General features: G+C 41.2%; 2 protein-coding genes across 2 annotated transcripts; one reads left to right on the top strand and one right to left on the bottom strand.

Annotated features, from left to right (window-relative positions):
• Positions 1 to 3,570: 3,570 nt before the first annotated feature.
• On the top strand, positions 3,571 to 13,573 carry RAC1 (ras-related C3 botulinum toxin substrate 1 (rho family, small GTP binding protein Rac1)). Its single transcript, XM_008941332.1, has 7 exons — positions 3,571 to 3,583; positions 5,484 to 5,505; positions 6,198 to 6,269; positions 7,601 to 7,718; positions 11,694 to 11,756; positions 12,505 to 12,664; positions 12,822 to 13,573. Exons 1-7 carry the CDS (start codon positions 3,571 to 3,573, stop codon positions 12,950 to 12,952), a joined length of 579 nt encoding a protein of 192 aa, XP_008939580.1. The 3' UTR covers positions 12,953 to 13,573.
• Positions 13,574 to 16,120: 2,547 nt separating this feature from the next.
• DAGLB (diacylglycerol lipase, beta) lies at positions 16,121 to 27,469 on the bottom strand (the record flags this gene model as incomplete). The annotated part of the gene is made up of 14 exons (XM_008941333.1): positions 16,121 to 16,313; positions 17,364 to 17,617; positions 18,481 to 18,553; positions 18,651 to 18,719; positions 19,295 to 19,413; positions 19,507 to 19,587; positions 19,966 to 20,043; positions 20,500 to 20,583; positions 20,938 to 21,064; positions 21,880 to 22,007; positions 22,982 to 23,107; positions 24,182 to 24,443; positions 25,081 to 25,255; positions 27,318 to 27,469. Coding segments are annotated over 14 exons (1,921 nt in total), but the record flags the coding sequence as incomplete, so codon positions are not given.
• Positions 27,470 to 27,600: the final 131 nt, after the last annotated feature.

Genomic DNA, 27,600 nt, shown 5'->3' with positions numbered 1-27,600 from the left:
TGGTGGCTGAATAACGCGTACTGGTGCCGCCACAGGGCTCTGATCTGCCGTGGTGCGAGACCGTGTGCGCTTCGCCTTGGCTCTGCAGGGGCGGGCCGCTCCTCCCGGCTCCCCCTGGAGCTCCCTCGATAATGGTGTTCCGTGTATCACTAGACACGCCAAAATAACGTGTATTGAAAAAAAAAATTACAGTGCTTTTAATAATAGGAATTAATATTGATTTGAAATACCCGTTCTGCAAGTACCAAATGAATTTCTTATTACTGTTTATAGCTTGTTTTTTTTTGACATCTGATTCTGGCATTAAAACTAAGAGAAATTTGCTAAACTCTGAGCAGATCATAAATGCTTGCGAGTAGAGACTGTTATTCTGCACGTATACATCTAGTCTTGTAAAGTTCCTATCTAAAAGAGATTGATAAAGCACTTGAAATACAAATCATTAACAATATACTTGTCTGTAAAGAACTGTTACATCTACAGCATTCCAATATGGCATTACTCATAAGTGAAACAACTTCAGAGAATGCTATTTAGAATTGAGTTACCTCTTTAAGTGTAGTTGTTGTATGTCAATGTGAGGAATGCTGGAACTGCGGGGAAAGGATTTGCGTGTCTGCTACTTTTGAATATCCTCCATGATGCTGTTCCCATCAACTCGGAGACATTCTTTCTCTTGCTGGTTGTCAGAGCTCAGGGGAACATCACAGACCAGCTGGAAGAACCACAACCAAACCAGCCCAGTGTAGGCTGATGATAGCTGGTATCACAATTTTGTTGTGTGTGTGTTTGGTTTTTGTTTTTAGGATGTAGAATCCCTAAAAAGGCAGCTAAGTATGTTGAAAAATAAATTTACTGTGTAACAAATTTGTTTTGACTTTCTGTGTAAGATTTTGAGCAATATGAACATGCAAGTGGTATCTTGACAAACAAAGACCTTTCATAGTAATGTAATTCTCTGCTGCTAGACAGAATAACCATGGACTGTTCTTTTGATTATATTGATTGTAAAACCAACAAATATGCTTTTCTGTTATATAGTTTTTTTAATTCACCTGAACTCTCCTGTCTGTGACAACACTATAAACAAATGCCATGCATCATGTTTGGGTGGGGGAAAAAAGTTCAGTCTACTTCCTCCACTAGATTTGGGACCTCAGCACAAACTCGACAATGTTCAGTAATTCATTCAACAAAACAGTTCTTTTTGTCCTTTGGTTTGTAAACCACCTCACTTCCTAAGGTGTTTATTGCTGGAAATGGAAGTGGTGTAATTCGACCCGAGTTTTGTGCATAATGTGTGAACAAAATACAGGAGTTAAATTTGTTTCCCTTCCTCCTTTAGTTAGAAACGAATCTCTCTTAAGGTTCCTCTCAGGTAGTATTGCTCAGTTCTGGTAGCTTTGTATCATTCTCCATTCAGTGTTTTAAAAAAATATTTAACTATTTGTGTTTCTCTTCTGCTGCTTGAGAAGTTCAAGCATTACAGGTATTCTAGGAAATATGTAATGTTTGCCTTAGATAAGGCTAAAGCTTTAATATTTCTGTAAAACAATGCAAGCTAAAGGTTTGCTTATGTAATAGAGAACTTGGGTATTGTTTTATGTACCTTCTTCAAAGAACTGCTAGGAAAAAAGTAAACAAAGGTGTAGAAATACTTGTGATTATTTTTTAATTTGTAAATGAGTAGACTGTTTCTGCTGTGTAACTCATGCTTGCTCTGGGAGCTTGGGCTAATACCTGTTTAGATAACTAATTTGACTAGAAGACCTTGGCATATATGCTAGTTGGGCTATCATGTTTTGCCCTTGGGGGTGTTTTTCCCTTCGCTGTAGGGATTGTTCAAGGAAAAATAAATGGCAACTGTTGCTTTGACTTCAGGATGATATAGAGCAGTTGGAATGTGCAGGACAGATGAAGAGCACTTGGCTTGAGTAACTGCAGGAATTGCTGTTGATTGACGCTTGAGAAAAAGCAGTGGTGGTATTTTTAGCAGCTTTTGTTTTGGCTCTAAAAAGGCAGCTGTTAAGTGGTTTGTAATCTCCAGTGACTGGTGTAACATGAGGGGAAATTCTGCATTTTGGAGAAAAAGTTACTAGATGCCACAGAAATGGTCGTGCTTTAATGCTCCTTTGCAGGCAATTTTAAGTTGTAGAAATACTGTAAGAACAAGAGCAGTGAATTGTATCCCTGTTTGTAATTCTGCTTAATTTGAGTCCTCATCCACTAGAGCCATGTTGTATTTGGTTTGCTAGGTTGTGGAGAAGGGGGTTGTAGGGTAATGGCGTCTTTCGGGGCGTAGTGCAGTGGTTGTCTCTGATGCTTAACACCTTTGGTCCCGCCAGTGCCACCTGTAGAGAGTGCAGTGACTTTAAATCTAGTGACTTGTGTTAAAATTTTAAAAGTTAAAAAAAAATGTAGTAGTGCTGTAGATACTGAACAGCATATTTGGGAGAGGGTGTGTGTCATAGTAAAAGCAGCTTATCTGGCAGAGCTGTTTAGCTAAACCTACTATAGCAAATACACTGAATGTCTGATCTGAGGATGGGACTAGAGGAGCCTCAGCTACTCTTGAATGTTTGAATGAAGAGCTGTGCATCATGTCTGCTAGGGAAGTAGTTTATGTGGCTCAAAGAGAGAAAGAAATGATATAATTGGAGCTTTTTATGAAGGCTGCCACCTGTTTGCAGATTATCAGTGTTTCCAGACTTAAATCAGCAAGTACTTCAGCTGGCCTCCATTACCACAGCAGCATGGCCTCCATGACAATGGGAGCTGCATTGCCACAGAGAGTTCTTAGCTGCAGGAGAGCAAGAGGCAGAACCATCTGTGCAGCTCTGGAGCCTTTAGAGTGGATGAAAAGCTGGTGCAGGCCTTCCAGTGGCATTTTTGGCCTACATCGCATAGCGTGGCTCCAAGCAACTCCAACACCAGGGGAGAACTTCATAAAACTTACTGCTGTAAATGAGGCCACAAAAGAGATAGGACAAGTTTTGTTTCCAAGAATTAATACATGTTAATTAGTTACATAAATACATTGATTCCTGGATGGTATCTGGAAGCAATATACGACTCAGTGCGGTCTTTTTTAAGTCTTTCACTTACTGTTTAGTGATTAAAATGCCAGGCTTCTGTAGGCCATATTTTTAATGAGTCAAATGTTACTAGCTGCATTTACGTAATAGTGGGTGGATGGAGCTATGATTAAGTAGTTGCTAGAAATCTTGTTATGACTAAACTTGGTTGGTGTTATTTTAGCTTCTAAGTTTCAGCGTTTATGTACAAGGATCTATATTTTGTCTTTGGGGGAGCTGCTTTAATACCGAAGTTAGAAGTCTAAAAAAGTTGATAAAAGTATTTAGAGCATGTACTTTGTAAAGGTAGGCACTAGTGTTTAAGACTGGTAACCATAATGATCTGATCTGTAGGGCAGTGAGCCAAAAGGCAAGGAAGCAGGAAACCTAGATGGAGCAAGTCTGAAATGGGGTCGTTGAATGTGTTTTTTCTTCTTCAAATGACCCTGGCTGATTGGTGCTGCAGAAGCACACTACAGACACTTCTGAGCTTGGAATGAAATCTATCAGTACCTCCTTCATGTGCTGTTTTCATTAACCAGAGCAGTCTCAGCAGTTTCAGTGCAAGGTGAGCGAAGTAGCCTGAGTGCAGAGAAAAGTTCTTGATCCACTGCTGAAAATGTCAGAGTTCGACATTAATTTGTAAGAAGGTAAAATTATCTGTAATGGACTGAGGGAAAATGAAGTGTCAGACCGAACAGGTTCCAGGAGCGTGAGAACACGTAGCCGCTGCGCCTCGAGACGTTTCCCAGAGAGGCTGCCTGGCTTTTGCTCCTCTTGGTACTTTGAAGGTTTTCACGTTTGTCCTTTTTAAGCTGGACCAGTGTAGCCTGCTTTTCAGTGTTGTGAGTGCCATTCAGCAATATGTTCAAACCCATTAAAACCGATGGCTCGGAGACCTAAAATTGCTGTTGTGATGGGGGAGGTGGGATGAGTAGCTTTCCTTGGCTCCTTGCTCTGGCTTGTTGCAGAATGCACTAGTGTTAGTGCAGGAGATAAGATGGGATCTTCCCTTCTGACAGCTGTTAAGTTAGCTAGCTGTGTTGTCATACTGCTCCCTGTTTTTTTCCCACAGAAGTATTTGAAGGGTTAATCCCTCTCCTACTTTTGAGCACAAGTATATATCCAGCCTGTTACTACAGGAAAGTATGCAGAGATTGTACTTAGCAAGAATGCAATTCAATGCCCCTTTTTTTGTTATAGCTTTGTTAAAGAGAGTGTATGCTGAAAGGAAAAAAAAAATCTCAACTGTGCAAGGAGCTGGCATCTCGTTTCCTTAACAGCAGGTGTGAAAAGTAGTGTGGAAAACTGCACAGTGTGACCAGAGAAGAGTTGCAGCAGATGCAGTGTTACACTGGGCATCAGCTCTGAAACATACAATTAAAAACTGGGCATGTAGGATAAAATCCTAGGTAATTTTGCACACTGAAGCAACTCTTTCATAGCTCAGGCGTTTAAGGTAATCTCGTCAGATACTGCTATTAAATAACTTGTGCTAATGCAGCATGGAACTGTTTGAAGTGTAATGGGGAGGCTGGTTAACAGGCTGAGCTATGACATACATGGTTAACTTGTGAGAAAGCTCAAATTTACTTTATCTTAAATTGTGAGTCACTAGGTAGGGCTGAGCTGGTTAATGTTGAGTGTTAAATCATTTTAAATAATGTTTTGAAGACAGGTTTTGGTGAAGGGACAGTACACAGGCTGCCAAGCAAAGGGAAGAAGTGCAGTGATTTAAGCAGAAGATGCGTAGTAAAAATCAGATATGAATGCCTCAGTGTTTGCAGCTGGAGGGATAGTAAGCCCTCGACTAAAGCTTGTTTCTGAGAGTTGCTTTTTTCTTCCTCAGAAGCTAAAGGTTAGGATATTTTTAACAATAGCATTTGCTTCTTGAGTTGGGTTTATTGTTTGTGGCTTTGGTGGCTATTTTGTTTTATTTCTTTTCATATTAACTGTAGTTACAGACTAAAACTTTAGTAGAATTCCTTCAGCCTGTGAAAGATGTAGTTCGGGAGGCTCATGAGTCAATCCTAATACTAATGGCAAGATTATACATGCAAGCACAGTTAAGATTTCAAAGCCGCTGCTGACTTGCTTTGAGCAAATCCTTGTAGTGATAAAACATCTGCAAGACAGTGCAGTTTTCCTTGCATGGGAGTTTGTCTGAGTGCTCAGGAAGACTCTCAGTCTGTCTGGGCATTACTGCTTTTGATGAACTAGCTTCACGCTCTCCTCTGGAATCTCTCACACTGTTGGAGGATTATGTGCTTCCCAGCATGGGAACTGCTCTGCAGTGTCAGAAACGCTCTCTGCAGAGTCTTGTATTTTAAAAAATAAATATGGTCCAGTTTGAAGTTTTCCAACCCTTTAATTGAAACCATAACAAAAATTCAGTGGTGGTGTTGATAGAATGTTTGACTGTAGGTGAGAAGCTGGGGGGAGGGTGGAGATGGAAGGAGCTGGTTGCCGGAGTTTTGAAAGCAGTCTGGAACAGATCCTTATCCTGCCCCCGTTTGGTCAGTCTTCCAAGTTTTCCAGTATTGGAATGTAACTTATCTATATAATCAGTTTATTAATTATTTGAATAGTTGGTGAATGTATGTGGGGAATCATTTTGCAATAGTAGTAAATATTGTGAGGATTATAATTTGTGTTTGTTCCTCAAATACTCCAGTGTTATGATCTGTTGAAAAAAGTGTACTTTTCAGGCTTTTTCAAACAAGTGGAAGTATATAATTTTCTGGAAAAGATAAGTAAAGGGTATCTGGAAATAATTTTTTTAAGTTTCAGGGAGTTGGAGTAAGGTGGTCTTGATGAGTATTCAGTCATGTGACTAGCAGATGTTAGTCTTTTTAATCTTTTTTTTGTTTGTTTATTTACAGATTAACAAAATTTGGTAATTTATCACTTCACAAAATGGATGTTAGTATTGGGTGTGTTTCCATTACCAGTAATCTTAAGGCTACAGTCTGCCTATTATCTGTTTTCCTGTATAAGAGTGGCTACTGACACTCAGTTGTTCCTTAGGTGACTGGATGTAATTGGTCGTCTTCCCTAGAAGAAATATTATTTGTCATTTTTCAAGATGCATGTGTTTTACCTGTGAACTTTCTCTTTTTACAGTGCTGTAGGTAAAACATGCCTACTCATCAGCTACACAACCAATGCATTTCCTGGGGAATATATACCTACAGTGTAAGTACTTATAAAAAAATCCTAACAACTCACTTCTGTCAGCTTCTCTGTCCTTACTGCCATTCCAGAGTCCTTATCTGAATGGTTTGAATTGGCTGCAAGCACCCCCCAGTTCATCTGGAGTACGTAACTGCGTGTGTGGGTGCCAGGAGAAGCGCTCTGGGCTCCTCCCGCCTGGCAGGCTGGCAGCTGTGCGAGCGCCCCGCCCGCTGCGCCTGCCTGGCGAGGGGTGGCAGTCACTCACCTCCTCTCAGGGGCTGCTCTCTTCGAAAATAACGTGCTGTCTCTGTCTTTAATAGCATTCATAATGAGCAGTCCCGAGGCTGAACAGCTTGCTAAACATCCTATTGTAGTCAGAAATAGTTGGTTTATGTGACCAGAGAATATTTTTTTTCAATTTGTTCCTTCTGCTTTTTGTGCTGTTGCCAGTCCTGTGCTAAGCCAGCCACAGCTCTGTAGCTCCTCAGGCGAGATTGTGGGGACACTTTTTTTTGGTGCTTCCCATTTCCTTGCATGTAGGGATTTGTCAGTATCGGTATTAGTGCAGTTCTCATTCTGAGGGCCTGTTGGGTGGAGGCATTTTGTACTTGAGCAGCTTCCTTGCCCTTTTCAGATACCTCTATATTTATCTGGCTGTCTTGTTCTGTGCAAGTATTGATGAGTTTTTCAAACAACCAAACACATTCTAATGAGGTTGACAGATAACTTCAGTAACCTTTCCAACACCTTGTTGCTTAATTGCTCCTGTTTCTTTTTTTTTTTGGTCATAAATTCAGATTTTTGCATTACACTGTGCTTGTGTTCCTCTTGAACTTAGTTTAGCCGTAACAAGTCATTAAAACCTTTACCCCTACAGTAGTGATGAGATAAAAAAAATGTCTCTACTGGTCCCTTGTTATTAAATTTGATATCTCATTGGAGTGGTTTTTGATTAGCAGGATTAATAAGTATTTTTTCTTACCTACCCTTGTCATTAAGGATTCCTGTTGCTCACATATCTTACAAAATGAGACAGATTTAACTTGCTGAATGTCTTGGCAAGTCTGGAGAGTGCTTGCAAAGCACCTCACCTGCTTTTCTGTACTTCCTGATGTAATGCCCTTTGGGAGGGTATTGAAAGAGATGTGACTTCTGTTCAGACTGGACCAAGTCTGATATGTGTGTGTATTTCCCAAGACCAGGCTTGGTATTTAAAGAACAGCTTTGCTGTTTCTGGTGCGCAGAAGGAAGCAGTAAAAAAACATTTCCTTTCATGGTGTTCCCAGTTAGGGCTCTGTAGGAAAACTTCCTTGGGCAAAGGCTAATGCAGGTAACTCTTTTCTTTGTTTTAGTTTTGACAACTACTCTGCTAATGTAATGGTTGATGGAAAACCGGTCAATCTGGGTTTGTGGGATACAGCTGGTCAAGAGGACTATGACAGGCTACGTCCGCTCTCCTACCCGCAAACAGTAAGAGCTGGAGTGTGAAATGAGAGAATTGTGCAGCTTTGGCTAACATTAAGGTTTTTTCTTTTTGAATGTAAGGCCGGTGTTGTCACACCTGAGTTGTATTTCTTGGTAACAATGACTTGTTGCAAGCTACCTTCCTTTTTCCTCCATGCTGTAGCTGTAATAGTGTAGCCTTTGATGTGTGTACACCTGTATGAATGTTAAAACTTGGATGCTTGTGTGTTTATGTGCACTGATACTGGTTGGCTTTTGTGTAGTTTCAGCCTCAGAATCAGATGGAATATTTGATTTAAAGCGAGGAAAAAAAAAAACAAAGCAAACACCCCTCCAACAAAACGAAAACCCCCGTGGTGAATAGTTCTGTCAGCTGGTCCATTGATTTTTAAGGTTGGCATGCCTGCCAAAGCAGGGCTTGTTTCTGTTTTCAGGCTGCTGTTTGCCTGCAACCTGACACTTTCACTGCTAAGCACTTGATACTGTTTAGTCTCTGTGAAGATGTTCTAAGTGTGAAAGAGGCTGTACTGAATGAAGGTATTATTGGTATTGACAGAGGCTGCCTAGGAGCTTTCTAATGTACTTAAGGCTGTGGCTATTTTATTACTTACTGTAGTTTGTGCTATAACATCAATACAGATGTGCTTCTGTCTTCTATGCTTGCAACTGGTTAAGTCCCGTCTGCACGCGGCATCCTTCCTTGTAGAAGGAAAGTGCTGAAGTAATCTGCTCTGCTCCTCCCAGTGCCACTTCAGCTATGGTTAATCCCTGTAGAGGCTGGTTTTCTGCTCTCTAGAGAGCAGTTAGTTTCACGTGGTAGAGCTGTGCTTTAAGGAAAGAAGGGTGATAATTTGCAGGGGGTTTTGGTGTTGACTACTGTTAACTGTCAAGTATATATTCAGTCCTTGCAATGTAAAATGCAAAATTGTTCCAGTTACTACACAGCATAACTGCTCTCCTGAATTATGAGGATCTTATTTAATGAACTCTGGTGCTTTTTTTAGTAAACTGTCTTAATTCAGAATTTTCCTTAATTCACTGCTCACTAACTCTTACAGTTGGGCTTTCCCTTCAGTTCTGATACCCAAGGTGGATATATGAACTTGCCAGTTGCAGGCAACTCCAGTAGAAATGCCAGAATGATCTGCTCTTCCTGGAAAGAGGCAGTAGAAAGCTGGTTTTCTCTAATACTTAGGTGTTATAGGATACTTAGACCTTAAGCTTTGCTTAGCAAAATAAAAATATTTTCAAAAAAGTATTTCAAGGTAGATAAAGTATGCTGAAAGATTACTTAACAGTATGAGAAAGCAGAATTGTATGGGATTGTTCTCCCCTGTGGCAAAGGGACACAATGGACACGCGTGTGTTCGGCCTGCTGAGGTGACTGTGGCTTTCTGACAGGCTGCAGGATTCCATGTCAGTCTAAGCATAGCTTTTGAGGAAAAAAACATCTTCTGTTCAAGCAAATGTACCTGTTAACTGGAAGTACTTCAGACTTTTACTTATGTAGATTGTTTTTTACAGCAGGAAAGGAAACAAGGTGGTAAGTCTTGAACTTCTTATGAAGCAGGCTTCAGACTCTGGACTTGGGTGCAGTATGTAAGGTTCAGCATTACTTACGATGGGGGCAAAACCCCCACAGAACTAACAAAATAGCAAAGAGAAACAACAGTGGAGCTGATGGAGCCTGCCATTTTTTAAAAGTGTTTTTATTCAACCTTCCCCTTCCTTTACTGTGCTATTTAAAACTTAGCCCTCACATGTTTGTGTGGTCCTGTTTCCCTACATGTGCACCTTAACTGTGTTCTGGGCAAGGGGGTAAACAGGTACTGCTGGTGACTTGGCCAGTGTGTGTATCTCAATAGGCTATGTGGCAGTTCAAGAGCTATTAACTTCACAGCAGGGACTTTGCCATAGTGGAGGCATTATTTGGTATCTTTTTCCTTTTTTTTTTTTTTTCTGCCCCTTAAAATACACAGGAATTTAATACCTTCTCCTGAATATCTTTGAAATCTACCAGTATTTCCAAATATTCGGGAAAAGAAGAAGCTGGGACAGAAAGGGTGGTTGACTTTGTTTCCTCAGGAGGCTGTACCCAAAAGAAAATTCAGCTAGGAGGGTGCATTTCAGCAGAGGTTTGTGCTGTGACTCGGCTCTGGCGGAGCGGACAGCCTGGCAGGTTGCGGGGGCAGGTCCGCTCTGCGCACGGGGAGCTGCTTGTGCTGGATTACAGGGCAGCAGCTCTCCTCAGAAGAAAAAACGTGTTGTGAATATTTGTGAGCACAAACTGCTGATTGAGAGAATGATTTCCCTTCAATCCATTTTGGGAGTAACTTTATCTCGTACTGTTATTAGGTTGGAGGAACCAATGGTAAGAATATATCTTCCAGTCTGACAGATCAACCTATTGCCGTATGTAAATCTTTAAATAAACTTCAGTTCCAAGTTCTGTCATCTTGTCTTGCTTATGATAGTGATAAATTGGCCCCTATTTTTTAAAAAGCTACTTTTCTTGGAACTATTGAATTGCTAGCTCTGAGAACTGTTACCAAATCTCTTAAATGAGTTGCTAAGACTAAACCTTTTCTCACAAATAAATAGCTTTTCTTCCTAATTAAGATTGGTAGTGTGCAAGACACCTGAAACCTTCAAATAATTCCTCATGGTTACACTTTTTTGATCTAGTAAAGGAGAGAGTCTGCGCAAGGTGCAGAACTTCAGAATTTCACCACAAACCTGCAGAATTGGCAAACAGAAGTAGTGGCCATAGTATCACATTATTTTATGTTGTTTCTTTCTTCTTCTGGGACGCTGCTGTGGAAACTTGTTGGGGTGATGCATGAGCAACTGGGTTGCAAGTGCTTAGCAGTGCAGATGTCAGATGCTGACCTAACAAAATGCCTTGAAATGCAGCACAATCAACTAACCTTCTGAAACGCCTGATTGTTTAACACATTTGATACCGGCATACGTACGGATGCAGAGGTAGGCTGGGGAAAGTTTGGCTTGTTTGAGAGATGCTTACTGAGTTTTGGGTCATACAAAAAGATTACAATCTTTGTCAGCGTAGAGACAATTTTGTGGTGGTTTTGAATGCTTGTAGACTACAGTGTGTCATGTATGAAGCACGTTGTTTTTTGAAAGTGTACACTGTACCACAGTTAATGTAAACATGTGCTCTGAAAGGTTTTTACCTGGTTTTATGTAGAATCTTTCTTTTGCCTGTAATTGAAAAGTGAGACGTATAAGACACCCACTTTTCTCTCTGCTTTCTCATTATCTAGCAAGGGAAGGAGGGGCTTGGTGGTTTTTTAATAACCTTCTTAATCCTAATTTCATGATAAATTCTGTAATATTTTTGTACTGGTGTTTAGTAGAATTGACAGTTTATTCTGGTTTGGGCACAGAAGTAGTAATTGTATAAATTATCATATAATTTTTTGTATTCCATATTGTATACTTTGCAATTTAAGACTGGTTTAGAGTAGCATATTAATAGTATATTTTAAAAATCGGTACTAATAGTTAACACTTTGCAGCATCCTGTACTGATGAGTTACGTGTCTTTCAAGGCTTAAAATCACCTCGAGGTCTGCACAGAGCATCCAGCCTCACTTCAGAAGCTAGTCTGACTCTTCATTGCTTCCTGTGGTCCTCAAGGGTCTCAACCTCAAACCTCAGGGATTGGTTTGGTTTTTTTTCTGAATGTCAGTGAAGGAGAAGACATGACATTTAGGAAAGGAAAGCTTGCAGTGTTAGGGTGTCGGTGTCTCAGCTGCTGGCTGCAAGCGGGGGGCGCTGTTCCCGCGGGCCCCCTGCCGGTGCTGTCGGGAAAGGGGCGTCCCCCGGAGAGCCGCCTCCGGCTGTCACCGGCAGCTCTGCCCGTGGCCCTGCCTTGCGCCAGCCTGCTGCTGGTGGTACTGGCCTCTTGAGGGCGACGAGATTTTGTGATGAGCTAACTCCTATCAATTTGTTTTATAGGATGTCTTCTTAATCTGCTTTTCCCTCGTGAGTCCTGCTTCCTTTGAAAATGTCCGTGCTAAAGTAAGTATAATCTGGTAGCACTTTACTTCTAACAGTTCAGTGCAGTGTTCACTTTACAGCAGTGCCTGGAAAATATGAAGTGATTACTTCAATTTTCTTTTTCTTTTTTTTTTCTCTTTTTGGCATGCAATGTGAAATGTAGTTTGAAAGGCAGGAATCAATTTGCTTAACTTGTGCCCTGAACTTCTGTGACTTCCATGAAACACTCAAAACTATGAATTGATCCTTGATGCATTGATAGGGTAACAGTTTCAGTTTTCAGCCAACAAAGTGCTAAGATCAGACACAAGATGCAGTGAATCTTTTTAATGCACTTTAAAGGAAAATACTAAACAAACAAATGCATGTAAAAATGAGGTTGATACCACTTCTTGGATAAGCCAGCATTCTGGTCTAGCACATGCTCACTACTGTTGCAGCCTTCATGTCCTCAAACAACTCAGCTGCATAGTGTGGTGGAGACTTTACAAATCACAGGTGGTCTCCATGGGTGGGGGAGGTGTAGATCAGGGTTTTTCTGATGCATGGAAAAAATACAGCCCTTTTATATGGATATACCCATTGGCTTCATTAGAAATGTTTTGCAGTTGTCTGCTCTAATATTGCCTAACATGGGGTCTTGTGTTCTTCCCTTAACTTTTCAACTTTTGAAAGTTTCAGGAAGGACTGGAAGCCTTTCCTTTGTAAGGTTTGAGAGCCTTTGTGGAAGTGTGCCACAGATTTCCAACCTGTGCTGTTTTTTTTTCAGTGGTATCCTGAGGTGCGGCACCACTGCCCCAACACCCCCATCATTTTAGTGGGTACCAAACTGGATCTCCGGGATGACAAGGACACCATTGAAAAACTGAAGGAGAAGAAGCTGACTCCTATCACCTACCCACAGGGCCTTGCCATGGCAAAAGAGATCGGTATGACAGCAGCAGGGTTCCTGTTTGCTTCGTATGGGTTTTGTTTGTGGGAAATGGTGTGCCTTAATTAACATAAATGCCTGGCTTTTGTTGTAGAGGGAGCTAGAAGCTGTAATTGTGGGAGACTGCCCTGTGACTGCCTTTCCACTCTCCACAGGTGCAGTGAAATACCTCGAGTGCTCAGCGCTTACGCAGAGAGGCCTCAAGACAGTGTTTGACGAAGCTATCCGAGCAGTTCTCTGCCCCCCTCCTGTAAAGAAGAGGAAGAGAAAATGTCTGCTGCTGTAAACGTCACCCTCCCCCACTCCAAACCCTGTGCTTTGCTCGAACAATGGAGCATTCACACTCAATGCCAAGTTCTTCTGTTATAAATTAGTTCTCTTCTATAAATTCTTGAACCAATCACCGATTTCACGGTTTCATTTGTTTAAAGTATGAAAGTTACCTTGCATCCTTCTAAAAGCAAACTCCTGAAAAGACAAACCTATGTAAAGCCTTATTTTTAAAATCCTACTCTTGCTCAATTAAGTGTTGCCAAACTTATCTGCTGAACTAAGTTGCATTGTTGTGCTACAAACACTAAGCACTAAACTGTTTTTTAAAAATTCTTGAAAATGACTCTAATTTCTGGTAGGAAATGCAAAATCTTTCTAGTTTTTCACAGTAAGTAACAGTACCGTATAATTAGCAAAACACTGCACTCTTTTATTACAAAATGTTTTCTCAATCCCCAGTCATTGCATCGTGTTGTGTGTCAAAGTGAAGTCTTTGACAATGACTGACAGTCTTGAGTCACAGTGTAAAATGCTTTATCGTTGGTAAGGGCTTGGTTGCAATCTAGTTCTTGCTGCTGTGATTTAAAAAGAAAATAAATAACTATTCTAACTGAAGTATATCTAGTCCTTTTGACAGCATTGTATTGTGATGGAGAAATGAAATATTGGATCATATGCCTAGTGCCAGACAGTATTTTTACACTGTACAGATGACTTTACAGTACACTGCCAAGGTAGCTGAAACTGATTTGACTTCTCGTGCAGGTTAAAATCAGGGACCATTTTCCCAGAGGTGCAGTAGTGGAGGAGAGGTTGGTGTTCATGGGTAAATTCCTTTGAATTTCAAGTAGGGCATTCAGTTAGGTACAGTTTCGAACCATTCATTCCCACAACTGTTGTGTAGTAAATGCTTTTCTTGTAGGATCTCTTCTTACTGAGCAATATAACTTGTATTTTAAAACCTTTCTGACGATAGAAATTTGCTGCTTCTTTTTTGGTAGAGTAGAATGTTCAAGCATATCTTTATTTTCCTGTTATTTCTGACCCAGTAAGTTGTATGCTTTCTGAGGAGCTTTTAGTCTATTAACTAGGTGTAAAAATCATGTGAAGCAGCTTTACACATTTTAGTAATTTTTATATTTTGAACCTTCTCCAGTATCACTGTTTGCCAGATATCCCCACCACTGTAATGTTACTAACGCAGACAGGTGTTCTTGGTGTCACTACATGTACATGTGCAGCATAGATTGAGTAATGGTAACTTGGGTCTGTGAGGTTCTGTAAATTAGTGCTAATGTTCTGTACATTCTAAACTGGCAGGAATACAATGTTGAACTACACCCTTTCAACCACTAAATCAAAATCTAAAGATAAAAGTTGCAAAATTGTGAAGTTTTTACATTGATCTTTTGCTAATGCGATTAGCAGTATGTTTTGCATGTATGACTTAATAAATCCTTGAATCACAGGTGTGATGATGTTTGAGTTTCTGAGCAAGTGTTCCTTCCTGTCCCGCTATGAACAAGCGTTCTTCCAGTGCCAGCAAACAGCACTCTGGGCTGCTTGTTGAGTGGGGGGGGTGTGTGATCACAGGCTCTTCCCGTGGTGCCCCTATGTTAAGAACCAGAATTAAATACAGCACTTAATATTTCTTCAGGGGCCTTACATTATCATTGGAGTCATTACAAGCTTCTGCTGCTCTTAGGCAATGTTTTCAAGCTGCTGCCAGTAAGGAGAAAAAAAACCAACCACAACCCAAACCTGTGTCACTGTTCTATGCAAACAAAGCTGCTGATGTATTTTACTCTTAACGATTTGTCAAATGATGGCTCTAGTGCAGTAGTTTGTGCTTCAATGGCTCAGTTTTTAGCCTTTTAAATTTACAGCCTTGCTGTGTGTTTGCTAGCTCCTCTGGCCGCAGTGTAGTACCTTGTAAGGCCCCTGCCCTCTCCAGGGACTAGAGGCAGGGGGTGCTGCAGCACCACTGCCGCCTCCGTGAGGAGGAGCCACCTTCCAGGTCTTTGCTGTTGGTGCTGACTTGCCTCACTGCACAGCAGCTAGCCCCGTGAACTGCTCTCAATTATCACATCCAGGATACCGAATAGAGGACAACAGATTTCTGGAGTGCACTTTATTTAGTTTCCATATTATCACAGCAAGAACATCCACACAGTTATTTTCAACCACATGATGGTACTTTTTTCTATACTTGTTTTTTAATAAGAAATGCTGCTGAGGCTTAAAAAAAAAATAGTTGTACACAAGAAACAAGGAATCCACCTTTTTAGAATGAGGACAACTGCTTATACATGTTTGGCATGATTTGCTCAATGCTCTCAGTAGTCAGAGCTACTGACCAAGATGCACATAGAATCTTGAAGGTTGGAAAAGACCCGTAAGATCATCAAGTCCAACTGTCAGCCCAATGCTACTGTGACCACTAAACCCCAGCCCAAAGCCATGATGCCAGGGCATGACCAAAATTTTTTTTCCTTCTCATTAAGTAGTTACAGAATTAGTTTAAAAATCAATAAAAGTAGTCAAGTGGATCAACAAATACAAAAGACATCAAAGACTATTGCACATAGTGATCCAAGCAGCATTTAACCACAGCACTCCCCTTGCCCCTGCCACTCATCCCCCCTCCCCCCGGGATATTACCACAATCAGTAAGAAAAGTAGTGCAATGGAGCCTGCCTGCCACAGGCAGCCTGCCCAGCTGCTGACCCCCAGCAGCCTCGCCCCAAGGGCTCCTCCCAGGCCTGGACAACGGCCTCCCAGCTGGAGCCACTCCTGAGACAATGGTGTGCACTCACACTGAAGCAGAAGTGGCTGGTCTGTTGGTTTTTTAAGGTGTGCCAGAGCACTGCTCTCCTGCTTAGGCCAGGCTGTCCTCATGCATGTACTCACTTTGGTCAAGTAGCCAGCTGGTGGCTCAGCTACACCGTGTCGTACTGATCCAGTCTGTAAAAGCTCAACCTTCAGCATAACTGCAGAATCTGTGCTTTAACCAGCATAACATTACCCGAGGCTGCTGCAGAGGCAAGGCCATTTAAGACCCTTCCTGCTTTAATGCAGTGAGAGAAAAGTACTGAAATCCACTTGGGCACGAAAGTGGAATGTGTCCTGAATACTTGAAACCTGCAATAAAAACCACCCACGCCTCACCTTTGAGCCCTGGCTATACCACATTGGTGTTACATTCTCGGGTGTGACAAGAAATACACGATCCCTGTTCCTGAGACAAACTGTTCAGAGCTTTGAGCACGACATCTGGCATGTGGTCAGTTATCATCTTGGGACTTATTAAAATGCTGCTGAACACGGTTTCATTTGACCATCTTGCTGTATATTTAATATCTGAAGAGCACAACCTAAAAACAAACAAAAACAACCCCCACCACAAATATATAACAGGTTAGAACTGGTGCTTGATGGCAAGACTGGAACAGACAACCTGACTCGGGAGGAACTGGAGCCTTCCCACAGCAGGAAAGTGGGGACCCAAAGAGCTACAGCCCTGACCTTCAGCAAACAGCTGGAAATGCTGCCACGCCAAAAATTTATCAAATTTAGGGATAAGTCACAGTGGTATCAGTAGGAGACTGGACACTAGATTTAATGCTGCACATATGATGTATTTAGAATTTTTTTAACAGTATATGATGAGGCCTCTTGTGTGCTAGTCCAATTAAGAAAAAAACCCCACATGCTTAATTGTTCCACTGCGGAGTAAATGAAAGAAAATAAACAAACACAATAAAGTGAAGTAGAAGAGCAGCCCTCAAGAAAACCTGCCAGGTCACAGGTGTTACAGTATTCTCACTTGTAAAACCAGTATGAAAATTGTTAAACATTCAAGATGTGAAGCTTAAATAAAACACTCCTCTACTGGAAAGAAGGAAAAAAGTGCATTTCTTCTCCAGCCCTTTTCTTTCCTCTTCTACACAATACAGATTTTTTTTTTTCTTCTGTAAACTAGTCTTGTGCAAGTTACAGATGCTCTTACTTCTGCTTCAGAATGAAAAGGATATGAAGTACTCTCTAGCTTGAGGGAAGTTTCAGGTTGTTTTGTCCAAAAAACCCCACTTCAACAGAAGACAAACAACCCCCCCCCTTAAACTCAACACTTCCCCAAGAAAAACACGATCCTCACACTTCCAGTAGCTGCAGCTTTTCTGTTGTCTTTGTCTCACCTTCCTGTGTCCACAAAAAAAGCAGCAAATGACAGGAACCTAGAGGCTGCATGAGCACACCGGTTACTGGGGCAAGTGGACCTCTCCAGTCTGTCTGGGATGGCAAAGACTGAAAGGCTGGCTAATGGTGTTAGAGATGCAGATGAGACACAGAGCTGGAAATGTACTTTTTTAAGTGAGAAGTAGATTTCAGGAAAAAAGGACAGTGGTATTAATTATTCTCCTTACCTCTTGGAGCTGGATTCTTCTACAATATGGATAATCTTTCCAGGAAGATACAGACGAGGATACTGAGGTGGTGAATTTAAGTGTGGTTCATCGTCAAGGGCATTGTATGAAGGTGACCGATGAACCATTAAACTCTCCTCAGCTAGAAGTGGCTGGGTGAGGGCATCTTGGTTTCTACCATCCAGCTCGGTTGGGAAGTTATCTGGATCTCCTCCAAATACTTCATACCAACACCCATGCAGCAAAATCTGATACTGAATTCAGAAAGAAAAACAGTCAAAGGGAGGTTTGGCATCTCTTCAAGTAACCTGCTCTAGTCATGTGCTTGCACACATGTCACCTGAAACTACAATTAAAAGATTAACGAAGACACTATGCCCATGCTTCCCAAACCTTTTGTTTCATAAAATCTCCTCACTGAATTTTCCCCACAGTAATATCTATTTCACCAATATCTAACCCAAGCCATGAGCAACACTAGAGAAAACATCTCAATTTTTACTAGTGGAACTACTCTGTGTGGATTCTGCTCTGCAGATTTAAGTTTTACTGCACCTGTCACTTCTGTCTGTTACCTTATTCTGCATTTAAGCCACCCACAGCCTCTACATGACTCCTCATCCTGGGACTACAGGGCTATCTTCTCGTTTTAACTTTAGACATTTAGAAATGGCAGGTTTGAATCCTGAAGCCACTCCTCTCTACCTTCAGTATCCCCTTGTCTGACACCACACTGTTCCAGCACTTTCAAAACCGTGTTTCTCACTCAGCAGCAAAAAAGCAGGTAAGCAACTAGCCCCATAACAGAAATATTTGCTTTCCAAATCAATTCTGAAGGTAAAATTTAAGTACGCCCACTGATGGATAATTTCAGGCCTTGGATGTTGTACACAGGTACCTTCTAGGTTTTGTTGAATCTTAATTTCCAGTAAGACAGCTTTATAGGATGAGACTAACACAAATGTTGCTGAATCAAAACAAAAACCTTTTGTTCCAAAACACAAATGTAACTCTCATCAAGATCAAAAATACACACACCATTGTCTCTTCTTTAAAGGTGGGGCTTAATCCAGGTAACAGTTCCACTCACTTTTAAGCAGCAACTGCATTTAGTTACCTTGGGTCTGTTGCAGTTTGCCACAATTCTCACTATTCTCCTCTTTAAATCCTCCATGTTGGGCATACTTAACCTGTTTAAACACACATAAAACAAAGTAAAGAAAAGCTCCCTTTCTCTGCAATCTAACATGTTCCTGAAGGAACAATTTAGAAATATTTCCATCTCACCTTGCCACAAGATCCTTTCCAACAATGACTGAAACAATGAACTGCTTAGTGTAATCTGCCAGTGATTTGCTTAACAAAAAAAAAAAGAGAAGCACTTTAGATACGCTGAAGAGATATGCACACTTTAGTTTTATTATGATCATTAACATTCAATAAAAATACAAATGTGTGGCAACAGCAACACCATTTGCAGTCAGTTCTTCAGCAGGCTTCCAGATCTACCTGCTACAGATGACAGAGTAACCAGGGTAACTTCAAGGCTGATTGTAGTGGTATGTGTAGATGTCAAACAGGCCAAGGTAGGCTAGTCAGGTGAGCATTTTATTCCCCAAACCATTTACTTTAAACTAATTACGCTGTCTGACAGAATTCACTAGATGTATCTCATTCTGTAACATTCCTCCAAGAACCTGACTGCAACTCCAGATGTCTACACATTCTCCAATTCTAGATTAGATATATCTAGAATATAGATATAGAAATCTAGTTAGAAATCTAGATTAGATTCTAGATATAACTAGAATTAGCGGAGAATGTACAGACAAACTCTTAACACAGCCCAGTTATCATCTAACATATTTGTCAGCTACCTTGAAGATCTTTTACATCTTAGACACAGAATCAAAGAACCAGAAGTCTCTTACCTTAACAGTCCTCCTGGAGGAGAAAAAGCATAACATCTGAAAGAGTTCCTGAGCATGATTGCCAATATAGAAGCTGTTCCACCACCCAAACTGTGACCAACTACCACAAGTTTATATTCCTATAGAAAGGAAGAGAAAACTGAAACAGACAGACACAGAAAAAGCTTTACATAATTCTTCTGGCAAAGCAAATTATTTGGAAAGTAACTTACTGGAGCAATTGTGAAAGCCTGGTTTAGAATCCCATCATTTATTAGCTTTCGATAGATGTAATTTGCAGCTTGAGTTATTCCCTACAAGACAGCATTTAAAGTCAGAAGAGACGTGTATATCCAATCTGAAGTGGGACAAATGTACATTTTAAATACAACATCACAGAACAACTTTCTTTTTGAAAAATCTGGTCTCTTTTAGTGTGCTCCTGGTCTAATCACAACCAAGTCATCTTGTACACATGGTTAAGAAGTTTCTGACGTAAAGTCTGACAAGGGGATTACAAATTCTGCCTTGCAGCTCCAGAGGCAGTATCTGATGCAACAACCAAATCACTGAAATAATTTACGGAATGTGTGTCACAAGGAGAGTACTCTTCTATTTCACTAAAGGATCCCATGTGTTTACAGTTTTCTTAATGCTGAGCCAGTTCATCAGCAGCTAAACACTGCACACACCTTATGCACAAAGCCATTCTCTAGCACATCCTCCAGTGTCAAGTCTTCACAATCTGCTGACAGATCAGTGAGGATGTCCTGCAAATAAGACATGCTTTTTTCAGACCTCTCTGCAGGGCTCCGTGGCTCTGGTTGTGCCCTCCATGGCACATGGCTGCACTCTGCTACTGAACATTGTCACAGGGACATCACTTAGTTGACTTCCAAGTTTGTAAGCAACGACACACAGCCCACAATAAACCACCACCCAAGCAAACACACACACTAATCACAGTTCTGGTGCAGCAGCTATTTCCAAGCTGCAAGCACAAACATTACAAATGCACCTCCACTCACAGTGCAAGGGAATTATTACTGCCCACCCTCCATGCCCCCTTCCAGTGGCACAGGGACTGTCACCCTCCCAAGGACAGGAGGGATAGCAGCCAAAGCCTGGCAGACTCATACCTGTGGGGGAGTTGCTTTCATGTGTGCCAGTGTAACAATTTTCTCTAGATACTAAGAGTTCACCCATTTCTATAAAGCTAATGATACCTCAAAAGACAAGGTTCCTCTCACTGCAACCACAATAGCTTCTTTTTTGTGATCCAGAGCAACAAAAAATGGAATCTCATAGATCTGGAGGGGAAAAACGTAATCAGTAAAGACAACAACTTTTGTAAGAGTAAGCACTTGTTCTCACCTTCTGCAAGCTCTCCTTATTGTATTATGGAAAGAAGCTGAATTACTTTCTCATCAAGTTATTCTAAGTGCCTTTATTGCAATACTGAGATTTATGTCATGGTTTTGTGGCTTTAGATTAAGGGAAAAAAAAAAATCAGAATGGAATGAATGTTTCAGGGCTTGTTTTCATCTGGCTTTGCATCTTGCAGGTTATAAATGCAGAAGGCAAAGTAGAAACTTCACCCATTGCTTTCACTGAATTCCTCACTAAGGGTTTTTTTTTTCTGAATGCCTGTCCAGATTGTTTACCTTGTTATGAAAACTGATATGAATGAAGTCTCTGTACTGCAGTCCTGTTATTTTTAGGATGGATCCAAAGTGAAAGTTATGACGACCACTGCCAGTTATATCAGAATCTGTTGGTCTACTTCTGCAACTAACAAACAGAAGAGAAAAACTTTCATGTTCAAAATTTTTTAGGTTTCCTTTCAAGGAATCAAACTCAGTTACATTTGTAGAATATTTCTGCCAGGAATGAAATGCTCTTCTTTATTTTTTTTTTTTTTTACTTTATTTTCCTCCCAAAAGTACCAGTAGTCTGATACAAGATGTTACCTCTGCCCACAAACCTGGTTTGGCCTGAGCAGCATGTCCTACATTTTCAGTTCAAGGACTGGCAAATACACCATGGCTACAGGACTATCAGCAAAGCAAACAATACCATAAGAAATGAATCCTTAAGGCTGCAGGTCAATGACTGAAAATAAAAACAAGCAAAAAGGAGATTCAAACCAAATTCTGTACAGCAGGCTTATCTCATGTTTCAGCCATTGTACTATGTGATTTTTTTTGTTTTCCAAGTCATTTATTTTTCAGTAGGTTTAATAATTTCATGTTCTATACATACATACGTGTCCCAAAGGCAGCTCTAAAAAGCCTCACTTTAAAACATGTTTGGTTTAATTCCAATTCTTCCTTTGGTATAAACAAAATTCATTTAGCCAAATGGCAATCAAACTTTCCTTAAGAAACAAAAGCTAATCTGTTCCTGAGAGGAGAAAAATGGTGGAATTTTGTTTCTATTTTGATGTTCAAATATGTGAAAGACAATCCTACCAGTCAAGCTCATGCACTCCCAAGAGTGATATAATTTAATGCAACAGAAGTACTGCTATTGAAGCTATCTTATTTCCACTAACACTAGTTAAATAAAAGGAAGCAATATGGGTAAAAGCTCTTGATCAAACGTACCAGTCACCATTGAGCTTACAGAGTGCAGTAAAGGGGCTGGTGTAGACGTAGTAGGGCCAGCCGTAAGCAGCTGCAGCAAACAGCATATAGTGAGCAGCATTCTCCAGTTCCATATCCAAATCATCTGTCTGAAAGGACAGAGGGAAAGAAGAGGAAGGAGAAAGAGGAAGAAAAGTGTGTAAGGATAAAACCTGAACACAGACTAGTAACAAACAAGGCATGATGAAACATGTACTATCCGAAAGGAAAACCTCAAGGTCTAAAAGGAACTAAATAAAGCCACTTGTATTCCAGGAAAAAGTCTCTGTTTATTTACAGAGCTACACAGCTCAAGAATCTTGAAAAGCTCTCGTTAAATTACTTTCTTTCAATACTTATATCCTGGTAGGCTCAATACTGAAAACAACATTCACTCCAAATATGTCACTTAAGGATGTCAAAGGAATGGCTAAAGAATCTGTAGTGGACTCTCTGGTAAGGACTTTTACAGCACGATCCCATCATAGTGGCTGGATTCAAAAGCAATTTGTTAGAAATTGGTTGAAGTAGAACTATATGCTTCCATGAAACACAGAAGAAAAGAAGGTAAAATAATTTACAAAGGCATTTTACAACAGACAATCAAAAAAATAGACTATCAAAAAAACTATTAACAAACTATAAGGTGGTTTTGCTTCTTATCTTGTCTAGATATTTGCAGTAGACATCATTTGAACAGACCACAATACTAAAAGACTGGATTTCAGTTCTACACGAACAGTACTAAGGATTCATTTTCCCTCTGTTCCCTTTCTTCCCCAGCACTCCAACAATGATCAAATGTCCTAACTGTGTCCTTTCTGTACTTAATTCCCCATTCATATCTAAGTTCTGCTGATGCAAAAGCAGACAAATGTTTTGACTTCAAACTCATCAAGATGTTTTCACTGTATGTATTAATAATTTCAATTGTTGAGAATTTTTATAGTAGTGTTGAATCTCGTTAAAAAACCCCACCAAACAACAAAATCCAAACACCCTTGTGCAAAGAACCTTATTCCAATATGGTCTGGCACCACCTCCTAGAGTAATTGCATCAGAGGCTGCCACAACCATATCTTACCACAAGAGACGATGGAGAATGACACAGGACTTCTTCAGGCTCTTTTGGGCAACTTTCCATTTTATCTTGCTCTTGATGGAGCAGAGTCAAACCAGCTGCTATGTCACTTGGCACCAGATCAGTGTCCTGTCCAAAGAAATGAAAGAGCACTCAAAACCATCCCGTGCCTCACCGCTGCGAGAGCACCCTGCAGGAGAAGGCACCTGGCATCCCACTTTTTCAGTCTATAGACATGCATTTCATTCAGAGACAACGTGCATTGGAAAAACAGGTCACAGCAGCATCTCATCTCCCACCCCTTCTGTACATATTGAATGTTCTCTTCAATGAGACCGATGACAATTCTCCACATGAATTTCCATCATGTATACTTGACAAAGAACCTGCTCAGGCACATAGCAAATTATGATCTGGACATTACTGACCACTGTTCTACTCTACCATGTGAAAATGTTCTTCTGAGAACATCTAAAAAGGATTTTACAAAGCAGAGGGCTGAATGGTTTTTATTCAGCTATGTGGAGCAACCATCTCTCCATATGACTTAGACCCCTCACCCTGTAAACCACTGAGTAGTCTGTAGGTGTATGTCAGCATGCCCAAGTACCGCTTCATAAGCAACAACTACTTGTCTTGAAATCATGAACAGACTTCAAAGTCAGCACTGAACTATGACTGCCCAAGCAACAGGTGACATAAGCTTGAGCTATATCGACACTATGCAGACTACGATTTGGCAGACACTCTGCTTCCAGAAAGCAGCTTCCTGCATGTGGACACCCCGCTCTGGTGTGTGCTCAGAACGGGCAACACGCCTTCACACCCTGCAGGGCTCAGTTTTTCACAGTCAGAGTAGTCTGGCTCTTTGCTATGGGCATGACTCTTTACTCATCGTCAGTAGGAAAAACGCCTCCATCTTCACACACTGAGCAAAAGAAACACCCTTGCTCTCCTGACTAAACATCCATCTAGAGGAGAAAGAATATTGGTTTCTCCCAGCCCTCCACATTTGTGAGGGGAGACAAACCTTTGTTCAAGGGAGGGGAAACTCTGTGTTGTACACTTTGTATGAGAATCACCTTTAATTTTGAAATTGGCATACCAAAGACCTGATTTCAAGGCACAGAGTAGGGGGGACCTCTGGCTGCACAAAGGTACAGGGTCAAAAGAGAACACAAAAAAAAAAGCTTTGGCTCTTACTGAGAAGTAGGCGCGGAAAAGCTCCGCGATACTCGTAAAAGCCACTCGATGGTCATCGTCCTGCACGATACAACAACACAGTAACCTGATTCTCTTCTCCCAGACTCTGGTGGCAGTGCTCTTCACATTGTACAGCAGCTGCCCTGACTGACTGCTTTCCAGGTTCCGATTCACACCCTCACTGAGGTAGAACGTCTTCTTCCCCCCAAGTGGATCAAAGACGATTAAAACTCCAATGACGGTAAAGATGATGATAACCCAACTGCAAAACAGAAGTGGGATAAAAAGACCATGAAGCCAGACACTTCAGACAAGTATGCAAGAAAATACAACTAGAGATCCTGACAGACAGAAAACAAAGTCAGATGTGAACACCATCTGTTACTGTCTTAAGGGTGCATGTTTTGTTATCAGGCTTTCAATCTACTAGGCACAAGAACAAGGCTGTCAGCTCATTTCACACAGCACACCAAGCTCAAAGCTACCGCCCCGTGCTTTGGGAACAGCAACCAAGAAGTGCAACAGTTCCATTCTGCACTACCAGTTAAGTGATCTAGTTACTACCCTCTTCATATCTATCCACTTTTTTACCTTCTCATCTACCCCTCTCACTCTTTCTGATCTTCACTTCCGTTCCTTCACTCTAGCACGTACCCTCTCAAGGCAAGCAGCTCCCTTGTTTAGGGAAGGACACCACCTCATTCTAGCAGTCTAGACTTAAACGTTCTTCTCCTTTAACAATGAAAACTCTTCTGTGAGAAACCACAATAACTTATAGGACACATATAAGTTTCCAAGTGCTGGAAAATCCTTTAATAAACACCTACAAACCCCAAATAAGCAGTATTTTCCATTTCAAGTACACTATCAGTATTAGATTTGGGGGGAGGCACCTTTACCTTGCAACGACTGTCCCAATGATGACATTTATCACAGTCTTCTCGCAATGCACACTGCTGTCTGACACCCATACGGCTCCTACAACAGCCCAGATGAATTCAGGCAAATAGAGAAATAGGCGAGCATAAAGTAGCTTGGGCAGTGATTTTCTTGGGCCTGGATTAGAAATTGTTCCTGAAATTGCAAGGAGAATTTAAAGCAAGAACTGTTCATGAATGCATCTTAAGTACATAATATCCTACACAGACTTAGGAACTTTCGGAGAGCTTTACAGAAAGTAGGAGACTTAACTGAAACTATGTTTTCATACTAATGCAAAGCTATCGCTGAAGCTGACAAAAGAAAGACAACAATGGGTTTATCGTAAAGCAGGTTCTTAGAATCACGACTAAGACCTCAAATCACTCTCTGGTCAGAGGCAGTTCTGCAGTGAACTGAAGACAGCCCAGCAGAAGCCAAGCAGCACACTGGAGCACTGCCTCACCCTCAGTTTCCTATGCCTTCTGCTGCCTGCTTGTGTTATTATTCTATAAAGCTTTTCGTTGGTTGGATATTTCATTTTTAGATGCTGCTTTGCTAGGCTACAATAAAGTTCAGCTTATTGAGTTACTAAATAATAAATTAATTCACATTTTCGTTTAGGAGAAGAAAAGTAGGACCATTACCAGGACAAATAGTTCTTAGACTATTTTCTTTGTTCCCTTACTAATAACCTATTCTTTTTATCACTCTCACGCAATAAAAAAAAAAAAATAATAAAAAAAAAGTAGTAATTTTTGGCCAGCTCAGCTCCTTAAACCAGTTTGCTCACCACAGGGTAATGAGGTGGTGGGGAGCACGTGTTCCAAGCGTAGGTAGGACACTCTGTAAAGGTTTAGAACACGGCAGAACAAAACCAACTTTTGAAACTACACTCCAGTTGTGACGCTGTGGCTGGCACCCAGGGACGAGGCCGTTTAAAAAGCCCTTGACCTGGTGGTTGCTCACAGCAGCTGCTGGGTTGTAGCCCACTCTGCAGCAGCACGGATGCCTGCAGACACACCCAGATGGATCTGTCCTTCCTGAAACCAGCTTCCCTCCTGCCCCAGCAGCAGAGCGGCGCGCAGAGCCCTCCCGTCGGGTTCCCACGGGTAGCAGCACAGGGAGCACTGCTCCCCAGCCCACAGCCCGTGCCCTTACACACCCCACCCTTCATCTGCCTGGACATCCAGCCTCGGAACCCTTCGTGTCTTAGTTACAACGGCCTTGTAGACATACTTTTATACTGAACAAGTGTCTTCTCTCCCTGCTATTTACATGTCTTAGCTCCTCAACTTTGGTATAAACATAAATGGCATAACCTGGCTAATCTTCCTGTCCCTCCTCTGCAAACTGTAGGAAAGCCAGTGGTTAGACTGAAGGCCAGAGTTATCATTCACATCTCTGCTCTTCAGGGTTTCTCTTAATGCATTCTTTATGCTTCTTTCCACTTAAATAATTTAAATACTCTTCTTTACAGTGTATTGTGAGAATCAATGCATTAGAAATTGTGGGGTCTCATCTGTTACTCCAGAGACCACGCATGTATTTCAAATTAATCTTTCTAGAATAACATGGATGATGAGGTGCCCTGCCAGGAAAAAACACTTTCCTAGCATTTCTCAACCCAAAATGAACCACTTCCACAAATGACTACAAGTTGCACTGCAGTCCTTACTTCTGTTTAGCCATCCCCTTCAAGCTATAAGTCCTGTTCTGTTTACCAGGACTTACTGTGATAGTTTTCCTGTGATACCTGTATGGAGCACTTTCCTCTGTGTGCCCTTGTCCCAGGAAACCCACTGCAGCTAAAGAACTTTCACAAGACCCAATCGGCCAATGCAAAGCAAAGCTAATGTGATACTTCAGATGACAAACTGATTAGGGATACAGTCCCCTGAATTCCTGTCAGAGGGGTGGAGTGGTGCTCCCCTGGAGGTCACGTACCAGTGGAGAACGCAGAGCAGGTTTTCTGGATGCTCTGATGCCAATGGATGTGTCACCATTGGCTGCACTGACCCATCATGTCCATGTATTATTTTAGATTACTGCCTCACAAAGCTAATACTATTAAAGCAAATATACTAATGTTGACAAACAGTTTCTCAAGCTTCACTATTAAAGCACTAAATTTTCTTTTCATTTATATTTTAATGTCAATTTCAGGTTAAGAACACATACAACCCTAGTAAATAAACATAAAATATTAACTATTTACCTTGCATACTGATGTATACAAGAGCAGATAATGCACATATGATAGAAGCTAGAAGAATGAGGAGGACGAGCAAGTAGCTGTGCAGTAATCCTCCCCCAGGACAGTTAAACTGCCCTTTGTGAACTGTGTAAAGCACAAGAATTCCAATCCACCTACAGGAAAGTACGATAACAAAAGTTACAGCTGGAAGGGAAAAACGCGTACGGCGAAGCGATCACCCGACCGAGAGCTTTCACCTTACCGGACCCGTTCCGCGGAAAGGGAGCTGCTACCCAAGGGCTTG

The sequence above is a fragment of the Merops nubicus genome, unplaced genomic scaffold (genome assembly GCF_000691845.1).
Source record: "Merops nubicus isolate BGI_N331 unplaced genomic scaffold, ASM69184v1 scaffold18415, whole genome shotgun sequence".
Lineage (NCBI taxonomy): Eukaryota > Metazoa > Chordata > Aves > Coraciiformes > Meropidae > Merops > Merops nubicus.
The sequence above is the reverse complement of the archived record's forward strand: the minus strand, read 5'-3'. Positions and strand labels throughout refer to the sequence as shown.

Excerpts from the sequence above, each read along its gene's own strand:
- RAC1 (XM_008941332.1), top strand. Across the intron at positions 5,506-6,197 it reads TGTTTGACTGTAGGTGAGAA|TGCTGTAGGTAAAACATGCC; the intron begins GCTGGGGGGAGG and ends CTCTTTTTACAG. Across the intron at positions 12,665-12,821 it reads TGCCATGGCAAAAGAGATCG|GTGCAGTGAAATACCTCGAG; the intron begins GTATGACAGCAG and ends CACTCTCCACAG.